This window comes from Anopheles maculipalpis, chromosome 2RL, assembly GCF_943734695.1.
Source record: "Anopheles maculipalpis chromosome 2RL, idAnoMacuDA_375_x, whole genome shotgun sequence".
Taxonomy (NCBI): Eukaryota; Metazoa; Arthropoda; class Insecta; order Diptera; family Culicidae; genus Anopheles; species Anopheles maculipalpis.
In genome coordinates, this window is record NC_064871.1 from 10,688,840 (window position 1) to 10,703,198 (window position 14,359).

At 43.4% G+C, this 14,359-nt stretch overlaps 2 protein-coding genes across 4 annotated transcripts in view; one reads left to right on the plus strand and one right to left on the minus strand.

Moving 5' to 3' along the window:
* The window catches only part of LOC126556671 (ankyrin repeat domain-containing protein 12), a 41,672-nt gene extending 32,072 nt beyond the window's left edge, over positions 1-9,600 (minus strand). Inside the window, exon 1 of one of the 2 annotated variants that reach the window (XM_050212083.1) lies at positions 9,522-9,600. Coding sequence is in view for 1 of the 2 variants with exons in the window: in XM_050212085.1 (XP_050068042.1) it covers positions 9,522-9,551 (30 nt within the window). In the remaining variant the exon portion in view is untranslated. The remainder of the gene's footprint in view (positions 1-9,521) is intronic. The other variant, XM_050212085.1, reaches the window with a different exon arrangement.
* Positions 1-14,359, plus strand: part of LOC126557911 (protein fork head) — a 251,822-nt gene that overhangs the window by 186,808 nt on the left and 50,655 nt on the right. The window lies entirely within an intron of this gene.

The window sequence follows — 14,359 nt, forward strand, 5'->3', positions numbered from 1 at the left end:
ACCCCTCCCTGCCAACGAAACTCGCCACCGTCAGAAACTGACCGCAGTGAACGGCTCATTTTTTTTCCACCTGATCGAAGTTTTTGAGAAAAACTCCCAAATAATAATGATTATCGATTGTTACTTTTAATTGCTTTCTGGATCATTGCACATGATCGTGCCAGCTACTTGCAATTACCGGCAATGAGGTATGCCCATGTGTTTGGTGCAATTTTAATTCCATTGAAATCGAATGAAGCACACCAACTATTTTTCTGCTTGTGATTGTGAATCGGGGTACATTCCGAACACGGTAGCGTACCGTTTTTATTTGCACCACAATTGAGTGTGGTTGATAGTGGGCCCCGTTTCTGTTACGATGCTCCAGTAAGCTCTGCATCCACCATAACCATTTTATATTCACTTAAAATCTTTTCCAATTGATTTAAGGTTCATTTCAAAACGGTAGCCATTTCGAAGGCTTATGTGATTTTGCTTAGATAATAATCACAGCCAGCATCATGGTGCCGAGCATTGCTCAAAGTAAAACTTCTCTTACGAACAAAACCCACAAACCACTGGGCCGGGTTTCGTTTTTGGGAGGAAATCTTGCACCCATCACAGTGTTCCGGATGCATCTATCTGCATGCCGCATTTGATAAATATTTCAGTCGAACGAATCCAAAACGGCATGCCGTTGCCAGCATTCGACCGTTACACTTCTTCGAAAGCGGGCAGCTCCTGACGTTCGGATAGCTTTTTCGGCTGAATCCTGCTGAACCAATGAAATATGTTACAAGGCTGTACATTAATCTCTCACTACAGCCTCGAAACGTTTGCCATAACAACGCGTCCTCACACGCTAGTCTCACACGTAGGTCGCCCGTAGTGGCCCCCCTTTCGGACGAACAGTCAGACGTCTGATGTCCTTCCGGAAAGCGTTTTGCCTTGGGACATTGTGCTGGTCTAAAATTATTCCACTACCAACCAATGAAGTCCAATGTTTAACGAACGATAAAATAAATATCCGATCGCAGAGATTCAACAGTGTCGTTGTTGTCCGTGCCGGTTGGATGGTGTACACACTGGCCGGAATTGGGCAAAACCAACCCGAAAAGGTGGTGTGGTACGGGCTACGGGCTACGGTTGGTTTGAGATAGTTCCTTTTCATTCGTGCACTCGTACGGTGGCTATGGAAAGCTTACGGAAATCCAACTAGGAGGTGAGATTCCATGGGTCCTTCAGGGGCCAGATTCAGGTTGAGGTCGAACGGATGCTAGAAACGGATACGAACGAGTACGGGTTGGCAGGAAACAGCGGAAACCACGCCATTGGTGGTGAGTGTTTCCGATCTGACCACCAGTTTGTGCTAACTGCTAGTAATAAATGCTAGCTTGAGGAAGTAATGGGAAATCCTAGGAAAGCAATATAACAGAATGAAGTTTAAGCGAAAGGTTTAAGGCTTATTTCATTCGTTACGACAGCAAAAGACTCGTCCTTTAAGAGTTTTTTTTCTACTGGGTATAGATGCGCGAATAAAATAATTGTCTTTAATGAATTAGTACAAACTGCACGTTTCCAATCGCTTTTGTAAAATTTATCTTCGATGATCGAGAAATACGAAAAACCCTCGCCATTTATCAGGCAGGTGGCAATAGTTTTCATAATATTGGCTATTTTAGTTCTTCCTACTTTCCTCCTTTCCAATCATTTTTCTCACGCCCATCCTTTCCCATTCCCACACAAGGCTATGCTATGCTTATGCTGAAGAAAGAAGGAGGTTTCGCCGTTGATTGAAAAAAAAACAAGCGAAATAATAGCAACCCTCCTCGGGAAACGGGGAAAAAAAGGTGGAATAAATTTAGTCGCTTCGATTTTGGAAGTAATTTTTCTCCTATTATCTCTAACGGGAAGAGAAAGAGCAGCTATTCCCGTTCGTTCCCTATCCAGCCGCCCTCCTGCTCTTAAGTTTGTTCGTAAGCAGCACGAGCTAGAAGATCTAGTGGACGTCGTGAATCTCTAGCTCGTGAAAACGTGCTAATGATGGCCTTGTAAATCGGCTACGCCGAAAATGATAGCTAGCGAAACGTGCCAAGGTTAAGATACAATTTTTCGTATTTTGGAAGACTACATTGAGGAAGTTACGGAGGTTGGGTCGCATTAGTTACTCAACAACTGCCAGTACGCCAAATTGAATACGATTTCAGCAAAAAAAAAAAAAAAAAAACGTTAATACCGACGGAACGATGGAAAGCGGAAGGAATAGAATAGACAATTCAAATAGAATTGTTATTTGTTCCGGCAGAGGTTTAATGCCAACAAAAGTGAACTAATTTCTAGTACTAGCACCTGCAGTCAGTGCACAGCAGAAGGAAAACTGTGACATATTTAATGAAGAGGAAAAATAAAGCAACAAGACAGCATGTATAAAATTGCAGGGCTTTTCAAATGATTTAACAAAGCTCTCTTTCTATAGCTTTGTTCAAATGGATAGTGGTAAATTGCAAGCTTCTTATGGAACTTTGCAATCATGTTTCTAGTTATGGAAAATTGGTAGCTCGTCGGTGCAACTTTTCAATCGTATGTGGAATTTCTACTGAGCGTTTGGAGTTCCCCTGTTCATCAGCCATCAGCCAGAGGTGGATTTTCCTAAAAGCGCACTGAGCGGCCGTCTGTGACCCCCGGCTGAACTGCTCAAAACGAACTGGTTGTTGTTAATATTGTTGGATCTTTATGAGGAAAATGTCAATTTTAATTTCACATTCTACTTTTTGTCCCTTTTATTTTATTAAAAGGGTGAGGTACAGTGGTAGATGCGACATTAAAAATTGCACAAACCTAACTTCCATGATTTTATTCTGTTCATATAGTATTTGATTTCTAATTTTGCAGCAGAATCTTACATGATAGCTATAGTCGTTCGTAAACCCTCGTTTTTTTAATCAAACTCTGTTAAGTTCCTTCAAAATTTGCAAAAATATATATTTTTTTTCCAAACTAAATCCAACCCACGTTACATCTCCAATCGAATAAATGTGTAATGCTTTTTCCAAGATTAGGAAAAAAGGCTCATAAGAGCTTCACTTGCCATACCGCACTCTTCTACGCCGGTGTATAAGTAGCTAGCAATAAAATGATTAATCACCACAATTTTTCATTTCAGCAAAATATTTGCCTTACGCCCACGGATCCCTCCTTCCTCTTTTTTCCGTTCACTTTCTCTCCCTTTTGGCGCTCGCAGTGTCACACAAATGATGAATGGGATTCTGCTGCAGTGAAGCACTGTGTCCCCCCTCACTATATCCTCAACCCTCTTAGTATCCACTTCCGGATTGGATCGTTGGGGATAGGTTTAATAAATGTTACTCAATACCTAGCAGACCACCAACGCCGCCAGTCGTCCTCTTTTGGACATCGGGCCCCGGCTAGCACTTGTTTGATTTTTAACCCAAAATTTATATCGATCTCAACCGGCCGGCCAGATCCGGGCTTGAGGTGACCATTTGCAGCACAAAAGGGAAAGCGTGTACTGACAAAAATGTCAAGGCCAGCCATCACCATTCATCACTCAGTTTGCAGAAAAGTTATGCAGACAGAAAAATAATCGCAAAACAAAGCATTACGCCTTGCCAATCTTGCAGACGATTAAAGTATGATAAGCTTTAAGGCTGTCGTAAGATAAGCAGAGCATAATTCAACATCAACTGCAGTGGAACAGAATATGCTCGCCATCTTGCCGACGCTTCTGAAGTTAAAGTTTTACCCAAATTACTTAACACGCCGCTTCTAGCCACGCATCCAATGCTGCAGCACAATGATATATTTTTATTGACCCATTCAAGGACTACGCTTCATTAGATAGCATCACACCAACGCCCTCGTGATTCATTTCAACACCATTACAAAAGGTCGTGTTCTCCGACCCCGCCCGCCACTCCAGCATTCCTTCCCACGATCCATTCCGGGTTAGCATTGACCCAATTCCTGTCGTCTTACCGGCCTGGGCGGCCCATAAAATGCCGACACGGATGCGGTCCAAGCGTCGTTGGCATCTGGCACGGGCACTGGAAACATAATTGACCGTATTCCGCTTTTCCGTCCGCCCTCAGCGTTCCCTAACCCGCCAAGCTTTACCAGTGCCGGAAACGGCGAAGGGGCGTAATTTGAATGTTTCCGTTCATCATTTTATTTCCTTCCCTCTTACCACGGTCCAGCTTGGGTGTGGTGTGATTTGATGCTTCCTGCCCTGGTTCAAGAGCGAGATCGAGAAAATGCCTTTCCTGAAAAAAAGGGACCATCTCGTCACGACCGGGCACTACGAGGCAGGCACACACACACACACCTTCGCGCATGATTATCATCTTTATAATGTTTAGGTCAGTTAAAAGAATAACCTAGACACTGGGGCAACCCCAGCAGCTTTGATTCGGAACCTTCAGAGCCGAAGGTCAATTATGCTGTCACATGCGAGTCCTAGATCAAGCGTGAGGGAGGCCACCTAGCTAGCCAGCACACGGCTCGTTAGGCTGAAAAGATGAAACGAGCTTGGGACCCGGGGCACGTCCTACGGAAGGTCATCCACTGTTGTTATTATGGTAGAATTTTCCCTACACTGACACTATTCCTTACAAGCCACGATGGCAATCAGCTACCGCTCAAGGTAGGCTAATGTTATTGCAATGACAGCAAACGCTGCCTAAGTCTACACCCCTTTATCTCACTTAAGTCCACTTAGATTTTAATGTATTTAACATGCACATCATCCAACAGCACGGTGGCAGGGAAAAAAACGCTGTGATTAACCGTCAAAGCCAACCGAACGCACCGAACGTCACGTTGCACGATGATCTCACGCACGATGCATCAATTTCCACGACTTCGTCTTAAATGCTTCTGACTAAAGCTCGGCTCGTAGGCGTTAGCAAACATCGGTACCGCGAGGCCACGTGAGTACGTGCTCGTTCACCATGACGCACGTACGATGGTACGGCAAAGCCAACTTGCTAGAAACGAATACACACCTGGAAGAATGTACCGTGCAACATCAATCGGCTGTACGTGGGAAAGGCTCTCCATTTGCTGCCAACATGCTTCGCCGAACAAGGTTCAAAGACGAACCACCTTTAAACGGATTCGATTGAATAGACAGTGAGAATGTGAGAATGTTTCCATTCTCACTAATTCCTCGTCTGTAGGAATTAGTCATGCGATATTCTTCAAACAGGTCGCATAAATGGGCGTATATCGGAGTATTTCATCAGCGAGAACACAAAAAAAGTCGCAAACTATTGATGAAAATGGTCCGGAAAAATGTCCTGCTTTATTGTGTGTTGTTACTCTACACAACAAGCAACAGCTTCAGCAACACTACATCATCAGCATCAACCATTCAAGGTTAACCATGCACAATCCCGTGCGTCAGTCAGTTGCGGTTGCCGGGACTGCTATCGTTCATTCATTCCGATCTCGCAAACCGTGTGAGCACTCCTGACTTCGGCAAACTCACCGCACCAACGATCTATTAATACTACCTTATCTCGGCACAACCACATTGCCCGATAGCATTTTATCACGAGCATTTCCGCTCACAGTCATAAATCAAACAGGTTGATTCACGTGCCTCCATTCCTGCCTACCATGTCCCTTATGACTGTATGACATACTGGTCAAGGTTCTATCGAACCTTTCGAATTGCCCATTTCAAAAAAAGCTTCTTTTTTCCCCTTGCAGCGCGCTATCCCAAAACATTCCTAGCAACCAGAATGGTATTCGGGGTTAGGCAGGGATGCAGGCGCTTTTTCACTCCCGTTCATGGCTGATTGTTGTTGCCTATACACACCACAAAAGCAGAGGTGACATCTGACTGGGTTGGAATTCTCAATCGGCGTGTATATGGCGCGAACTTCCGGTACACGGGAGGGGGAGGGATATTTGGCCATCGCCGTGGAGGAAAAGGAAGGAAAACCTTCATCAACGATTATCGATAGAATGCTGGCAGATGTCCAGCCACATTTTTGTTGGAATACTGAGCGAAAGCTTTAAATTTTGTTTCCCGGAATTGATGTAAACGGGAGAGAAAATATAAATAACGACAATTTCGCACATACAATATAGGACTCAGCACGTACAGCATGTTTTATGTTAACTGGACGCGTTTTGTTCCCGAAATGAAATTATTTTATTTTAAAATTAATCGGTTTACTAACTAAAGGAATTTTAATCTTCAGCGTCTGAACTATAGTAAATATTTAAATTATTCATTTCAATTCAAACATAACACCTTTTACCTGGTAATTCATGCTATAATGGAGTGCAATCCTTTGTGTGGATCTCTTTGACTGTCAGCCTTTCAACGTAGGATCAATAACGGAACATAAATGTGGCTTTAAAAAATCGCCTCTTATTACGCACATCAAAATTAAACTAAAAAAATAATTTTAAAAGCTTCTGTAATGGACATTTCAGTATTGTAATGTAATAATACACTTGAAAAGCACAGAAATCGTTGTAAAACAGTTCACTCGAATTCATCTCTAGTGGTCTGACAAATAATTATTCCCACATCCGAAAGCATTACATACCAATCAGACTTTAATTAATTACATATTGTACATCAAATCGTACACCTATTAGTCCTAATTATTAATTTTTGACTGCTGTCTTTATGTCTTTTAACTAAAGTTTCTCTGGTCTACGTAACTAGCTAGTTTTAAAAGATTATTCGTTGAGTGTTAAATCGAAAGTTGCTATAGAACTAAGTGAAAGTGATTTGACATCTTTAGCTCAAATCCATAAAGCCGATATACTCGACTGGCGATAAAAGAAAGGGTTGTTGGAAGGTTTTCCTGTTGGATAACGACAATTATAATTTATATTTCTGTCCGCCTAAAAGTATGCAAGATTAAAATTGTAATTCCATTTATTTGAAATATTTAAATATTCTAAGCGTGTCTTCCAGCCTTCCAATTGAATTCAAATTACAAAATTTGTTTCAAAAATTATGAATTTCTCCAGACATCATTGATGATTGATGCGATAAACTGTGCGTTCGAACACTACTACATATAGTAAAACCAAATCGCAAGTCTTCATAGTAAGTACACTCACTTATCTTTTTATCGTATCTGGCGCCATAATGGATTGACTATTTTAATTTACTGTACTGTACTATACTGTACTCGCATTAAATTTTATCTAAGAATCTTCATCGGCTCCATTCACAAACACCAAACACTGATCGTCGCACTGGCGTATCTAAAAAACCTCGTTTAATCAATTGAAACTATCCCTTAAATTACAACTTTTTATAGCCACGTCCTTTCCTTCCATCAATCTGTTCAATAAGCTCTTCATGCAATGATCCCGCTCACCATGTACTTTTTACTTTATTGACTCACTTCACTTCACTACCAACACATCACTGCAAATAATTCCTTTAATGTTAAATTCATGTTATAATCGTCACCCTCTTCTCATCATCGGACACCCGGCAACAACAAACGCGACAACCATTCCGTCTCTTATCGTCACAAACATTTAAGCCAGCAGTTGAAAGCTTTAAGCCAGTCGGTATTTTTCACCACTCTTTGCTCTCGCTGCAAAGGATGAAAGTGCTGCATTACTTTTGTGTTTCCACAGAGCAGAGATGAGAGATGCCAGATTCGTTCGTCATGGGAGTGGGACTGCTGGGAAGCGGTACTCCGTACAAAAACCCTTCAGTCTTGTTTCGATACCCTTCGTTTCCTATGATAATTGCTTAATTTCCGCAGGAAGCGGTCCTTTTTCTAACATTCTCACCGAAAACAAAAATATATATACCCTTCATGTTAGATTATCGTGTTGCTGTTGATTTTTTCGGCACTGAAAGGGATGAAAAGCGGTTTTCGTCTATTTTATATCCCGGGTTTGAGTAGGGACGCGCAAGCCAAACAGCAACAAGACACAAAAAAAAGCACACCAGCTATTAAAAACATGCAAATATCTCATCCACTACGGTTTTACTTTTTTTTGGAGGGGTGGGTGCAATTTTCTACCCAAGCTTTAAAAAAGCATTTCATCATGTGACACACTCACACACGCACCCGTTGTGATAAAATACGACGATAAGAGCCTTGCCGTTGCTGGCGCGCACAGACCGTGATGGAGAAATAACAATTTTATAATCACTTCAAGTGAGCTCACACCCATACGCACATGTATATGCCGGAATGCCATCGCATGACAAACGCAACATGTTCCGGTACCCTCGAAGGCCTCGGTACGGAAAGGATCGGTCTCTCGAGCGGTCGCTCCCACAATCGTTGGATGGGTCATAAAACAAAAAGGCGCTGTAAACGTCGCCAGCAGTGTGGCGCAAGCAAGCAAAGACATCCACTCACACGTGCCCTTCGAAGTCACCTCCAACCCACACACACACTCACACTCACACATGCCGGAAGTGACAATGAGAATAAAATCGTTCCGATTCATTCGTTTTCCTCACTTGAAAGTGTGGTGTAAATTGATGCGTGCAAAGATGTTTGTGTGTGAGCAGCTTTTTTTTTTCAAATATCTTTTCTTTGGCCACCTCTTCTGTCAGTCTTTCCTGTTTTTTACCCGCTTTTGATAAATGGTTTCGACTTTTATGCATTTAGCTACACACACACACACACACACACACACACATACACAGCCCCATCCAAGGAAGGAAATGAAAAGCGAACGTTCAGAAGGAAAACCGCCAAACGCGTCGGAGATCCTCGCATGCCGATAACCAAGGGGATGCGTTTTTGGCATCCCGGGGCCCATGATGTGAGAAGCCGTAAAGGTAATCGTAAAAGATTGCCGAATGATGATGCCGGGGTGTCAATTTGTCTTTATTGCCCCTAACCCCGGGAAACAGTTACACTCGATCATATACGATGGAAATTTGATTTTGTTTCTGCACGCACCGGGCGCCGGGGAAGGTATTTTTCCTCTAAAAAAAAAAAAATACTGCTCACTCAGGTTTACGGTGAGCTCGTATCGTAAATGTACATTTATGATATGCTGCTTGCTGGCTAGCGCTAGCCTCGTACGCCCGGAATGTGTGTTCAATTCCTCACACCATTGGACTATTGCCGTTTGCACCTGGTGCCTGAGATGTACCGTGTCGGAATGGCATTTAATTTGAAGAATCTTATGAATTGAACTGAAGGTTCAGCGCAATCAGTTTTGGCAGTGAGGAGCTACAAATTAAAATACGAACGTAAGCAGGGAGGACTATTCGAGACAGCGTTTTGGCAAACCGTCCATGTTAATTCGTTTTAAATTGCGTCTTAAATGTCAACAATCCTGTTAACAATTTGATAAAATTTGAAGCTTTTATCCCAAGCCCACAAGCAAACAACATACCAGATTATGTCAACACTGTTTAGGGCTACATCAAACGGAATGATAGACGCATCGAATTTGTCATTCCGGCATCCGAGAAACGAGATTATTAACATGGGACATCCAGATGTAATATGATAACATGTAACAACTTGTTGAAGCACGTTAATCAGGATTAGAAAAGCACTTACCCGATACAAACGTTGCGGACTGTGATACATGATGCTGTTGAGGAGGAACGTGTAGATGCAAAGTTAATTAAACCGTTCGGACGCCAACTGCAGCACAAACAGCATTAAACCCCGGCTTCGAAAAATGTGGACATTCACCAAACACTACTGTCACTGATGTGTGTTAATGATGAACGAATCAGCTAAACGATCGGCATATTTAAATTTTTGTATGTAGAAATCCGTCTTCCAATCTATTCACTTAATATCCTTTTTTGGTAACTGTACGATACAACTCCACGTAATGCTTCGCTGTTTCTGTTTTTTTTGTAAATCCACTAAGTTGCCCCACAGAACCGATCACCGTCGATAAGACTTTCGCCCATTTGCAAACACGAAACAACTGCTGGATGAGACTGAGAAGCTGGACCCGACCCGGTCAGCGTCCCGATTAAAACTAAACTGCCATCACCATACGGATCGTGCGACTAGTTTGCGCCTCTTGTGGCCCGCCATTATCCACCCGGCATGTGGGGCAATGGTTCTTGCTCTTGAAGCCCAAAATCACGATCAACCACACGGACCCACTCACACTCAATGCCCCCACAACAACATGTTCTCGATCCTTAAAACGTGAAAGGATACGCCGATGCGAGTTCAAAACAATGGCCCGAACCGGGCACGACATCGGTGCGCGTGTTGAGCTGACCATTCCCTTTACGAACCTTCGGTGGAGGTCAATCGCCGGGGTGGGTTCTCTAGTTAATGCCACCACCATCGCCACTGTATCGGCTCAAGGATAATTGCATTTCTTATTTACTTTACCACCCATTCGGAGGCGTTCGGGGCTTGGTTTAGAGCTGGCGTGCTGCTGGTACAGGGGGGGGGGGGGGGGGGGGGGGTGGACGTAATGTCCTGTCGGGTTTCACTATAGGACATAAAAAGGATTGAAGGATGTTTGACGTTCGCTTGTTTCACTTCTTGAAGAGCTGAAGTGAAAAATTAATCCACAAATAAATGAAGAAAATAAGCAAAAGAATGAATCAATGAAACAAATAAATAAAAATAATCAAACCTGAAAAACACACTATAACATTTTCCTCCCTTGCATTTATCCCACTATCCTCATCGCAAGCCCTTGACCACTTGAACACACTCACTAGGATTCGGCAATTCACACCAGCCCTTCGCTCGAATGAACCTCTGAGTTTCTTTTTTCTCTTGTCGATTACCCATTCGGACCCTCCCCTTGACCGAATGGGTTGTATTCACGGTTACACGTGGTAACAGTGAACCATTAAACAAGACCTTCCCTGGCCGACGTCATACCACCCGAGCCGTCTAGTAGCGTCAAACCGTTCAACATGCCGCAAAATCAAGGATAACGCCATACCTTGGATGACCCCGTCGACGAATGGGCCAGGGAAGCACCCAGCACCAACATTACTGTTGCTTGTCCAGTTTCCTTCTTCAGCACTGTATATGTGTAGGAGTGTGTGTTTGTGTTTGGTTCCGTTCGGAGCAACAAATAATGTGACCATAACTCAAAATGAATCACCATTTATATTCCGTGTATCCTTGATAAGACGAAGGTTTATCGGTTTAAGGGCCTTTTGACTGCTGTTGTGCGGTGCAAGAAAAAGAACCCCTAAACGGAAGGAAGGAACTCTTCTCCCCTTTTTAGTTTGGTTCCTTTTCTGCCTTCATGTCACATCCGGTTTGCTGCGACCGAAAGCTTACGGTCCGACAGTGCCTGTGCCACACAAAATCGGCCGGAAAAACGACTCCACGCCCTTTCGCGTTCGAGACTGCGGCATTCAAGCGCGAACACCAGGGCAGTGTGTGCAACATCGAGTGACGTGCAGACGGTGAAATAAATTAAAATTACTCGCCCAAACTGGTCGACCAGCACGGTTTGCACCACCTTTACCGAGGAGCCCATCATCTTCGTGGGGCTTGTCCCTCCCCCTTTTTACAGCGAACCTCACCCAAAAGCGCGGGAAATCCGTCCGTCCAGTCCGAGCGGATGCCGGCACATTTTTGAGGGGCACCCTGTGAAGGTGAGAAAATTAGCAGCTTTTTAAATGCAAACAAATTAATCACTCTCGAGTGAGGCATGATTTATTCGATTTAACCGGTATCACGCGCTTCGCGAACACTTGCACAGCCGAACAGCCCCTAACCGGTCCCCCCCCCCTCCCCCCTTTTCCGATCCCTTCTTTCAGCGCGATTCGGTGCGAACCGCCGGTGGCGACGGTTGTCGACCGCCGGGAAATTGGAATGCAGCCCGAAATGTTTCCAAGTGATAAATGTACCGTTTTGTTGGGGAAAATGTGTCTAGTTTTTCATGCACACTTTCTCGTGCCGTGTATACGGCGACTGAGTTTACCTTGCTCTTTCTCGTTTTCACATTCCCCCAAAAGTTGTTGGAGCATTCACTTCAAGAGTCAGACATAGCATTACAGGTAGTTGACGACAGGTTGACGAAAGCAAACGTCAGCGTCTGGATCGGTTTTTTTTTTATATTTTGGCCCTGGGAACATGGAAGGTCTCTGCTTATGTGTGCGTGTGTTTGTAGATCCTTTCCGGTACTTTTACATCCCCCTGCCAGGAGTGAAGAGGGCTCCTTCATGTAGGGATTCATGTCAAGGCATGGAAATGACACTGGCGCATCATACTGACAGACGCTGGAAAGAGGATACAATTAATTTCGGTATTTTTCATTTTTCCCGTCACCATCACTTTTCTGAAACCTGAGCCTGAGGACTCTGTACACAGTCGTAATTTAGGATTTCATGCAAGTGGAAAAACCGCACTCACATGGTTTGTGATTTGCAAGATGGAATGTTGATTGTTACAGGGTACGATGACTTAAAGATTCGTATGACAAATAACTCACGTATAGTTACGATTAAATATGATTTACAATCCATTGCCGAATTATTGGATCCAAAGGATGGTTAGAAGGCATAAAGCAATGACGGTTTTTGACGACAACAATGATCGAGTAATGAAAAAGATCTTTACATGGAGAAAATCAAAACTTCAGACAAATTCAGGGCAACTTTCTCACAACTAGAATCCACTCCTCCATCGTCAAAACATCTAGGCCATCAACTAGCTCAACTAGCCTGAGATTTACTCCGCCACAGATAGACCTCAGCATCCGCCGTACTACCGAGAGCATCGTCATTTACAAATTTCAAAAATACGGTCTATGAGATCTTCCAATAGGTTCGCAATCGAAAAAAGAGAACATTAATTTTTGAGAACAAAATTTAGCATGAATGCTGATATGAATTGTTACTGCCTACTCGTCGCAAAACATTGACTTCATTGGACGGACATCTAGAGCCGTCTGCGAGGTGAACAACAGACTGAAAAGCAAGGCCAGCATGATTGGGTTGAGGATTGGAATGAACGAACGACTTTGGAAAAGCCCGCTAACAATATTAGCAGGAAGGATACGATGGTTAGGGGACATGATGAATATGGCGGACTTATACCCCACAAAGTAGGTGCTCATTTAGCCAATATTTTGTTCAATTGGAGAATCTTATTAGGCCAGAAAACAAGTCATTTGATTCTATGTGACCTGCGAAGAAGTTTGAGTTTGACATCAATTCCTCAGACGAATATAAAAAGCATCATGATGAGTACAGAACACGAAATTTCATATTCAAAATTATGAGTCCAGGAATTTGGATGCTTGACTACTACTCTTAAACCGAGCTTTTGTCCCATCTTTGGTAAAATCCATTAAAAACCACAAAAGGAAATAATTTATCTGAATACTCAACGTACAGATTCTACCTTTTAATGTCTCTGTTTTGGTCCAGGGCCAGGATTTAAAAGCCTCACACCAAAGCGCATCATACAATTTTATCCTACAGAGTTTCATTTTAATGACAAAATTATTTCTTAATCTTGCTACGTTCATGAGTAACACACAAATTATGACCGTTTCAATCATGCCCTCTAATTTATTGCCCACACTAAAGAAAACGCTCGGCTGACAAACCGTCAGCTCAAAACCCACCCGCCAAAAAGCCATAAGACACATTTGGCGAGGGTCAGCTCAGCTTTCTCGATTTTTGGTAATTAAAGCCGGCAATACACCATCCCGACCCGAAAAGGGGTAGAATGGCCGAAAAGTGTGCCATCGGGTGCTTCATTACACCTCTACCGAGGGTCATACACATAAACTTATGACGATCGTGCAGCTTATTACGTCCTGTCGGAAGCACCGAGCGCTTATTATTTCCACTCCCTTCTCTGGTCGAATTATACCTCGACAACGTTGTGCAGAAGATGATGGAAAAATCTAAACATAGCGCGTTCCTGCTCACATCCATCCAAAAAAAAACTCTCGAAGGCACAGAAATACAATCACATTTTCGGCCAGCGGTGTGCTGGCAGAACTGGGTTAAGGACACACACCGTCATCGTCGCCACACCGACGACAAATGCCATAACCTTAAAGGTTATGCTTACTTTCTCCGCTTCTGAGGTCGTCTAGCTGGGGCGTTGGGGCGAACTTCTTATTTACTCTTCTATTTCACACCAGAGCTCGCGAGCAATGGTTCTCGCTGTTATGCAACACGATTACACCCCGAACCCGATAAGCAGTGAGGTACAAATGAATTGTTCGCCTTGCCATCGTTTTATCATACTGCCGTCCGTTTCTCCGTCGCCTGGTGCTTTGTTGATATTCATTAGCGAACGAAGCGAAACATCATTTCCTCCCATTTCGTCTAGCGGCCACATCCCATCTCCGGTTTGCATTAGTCTGAGTCCGGCCTGCACTACGGCGGAAACAACACACCAAGCTCGAACCGGGTCAAGTTTACTTTTCGATA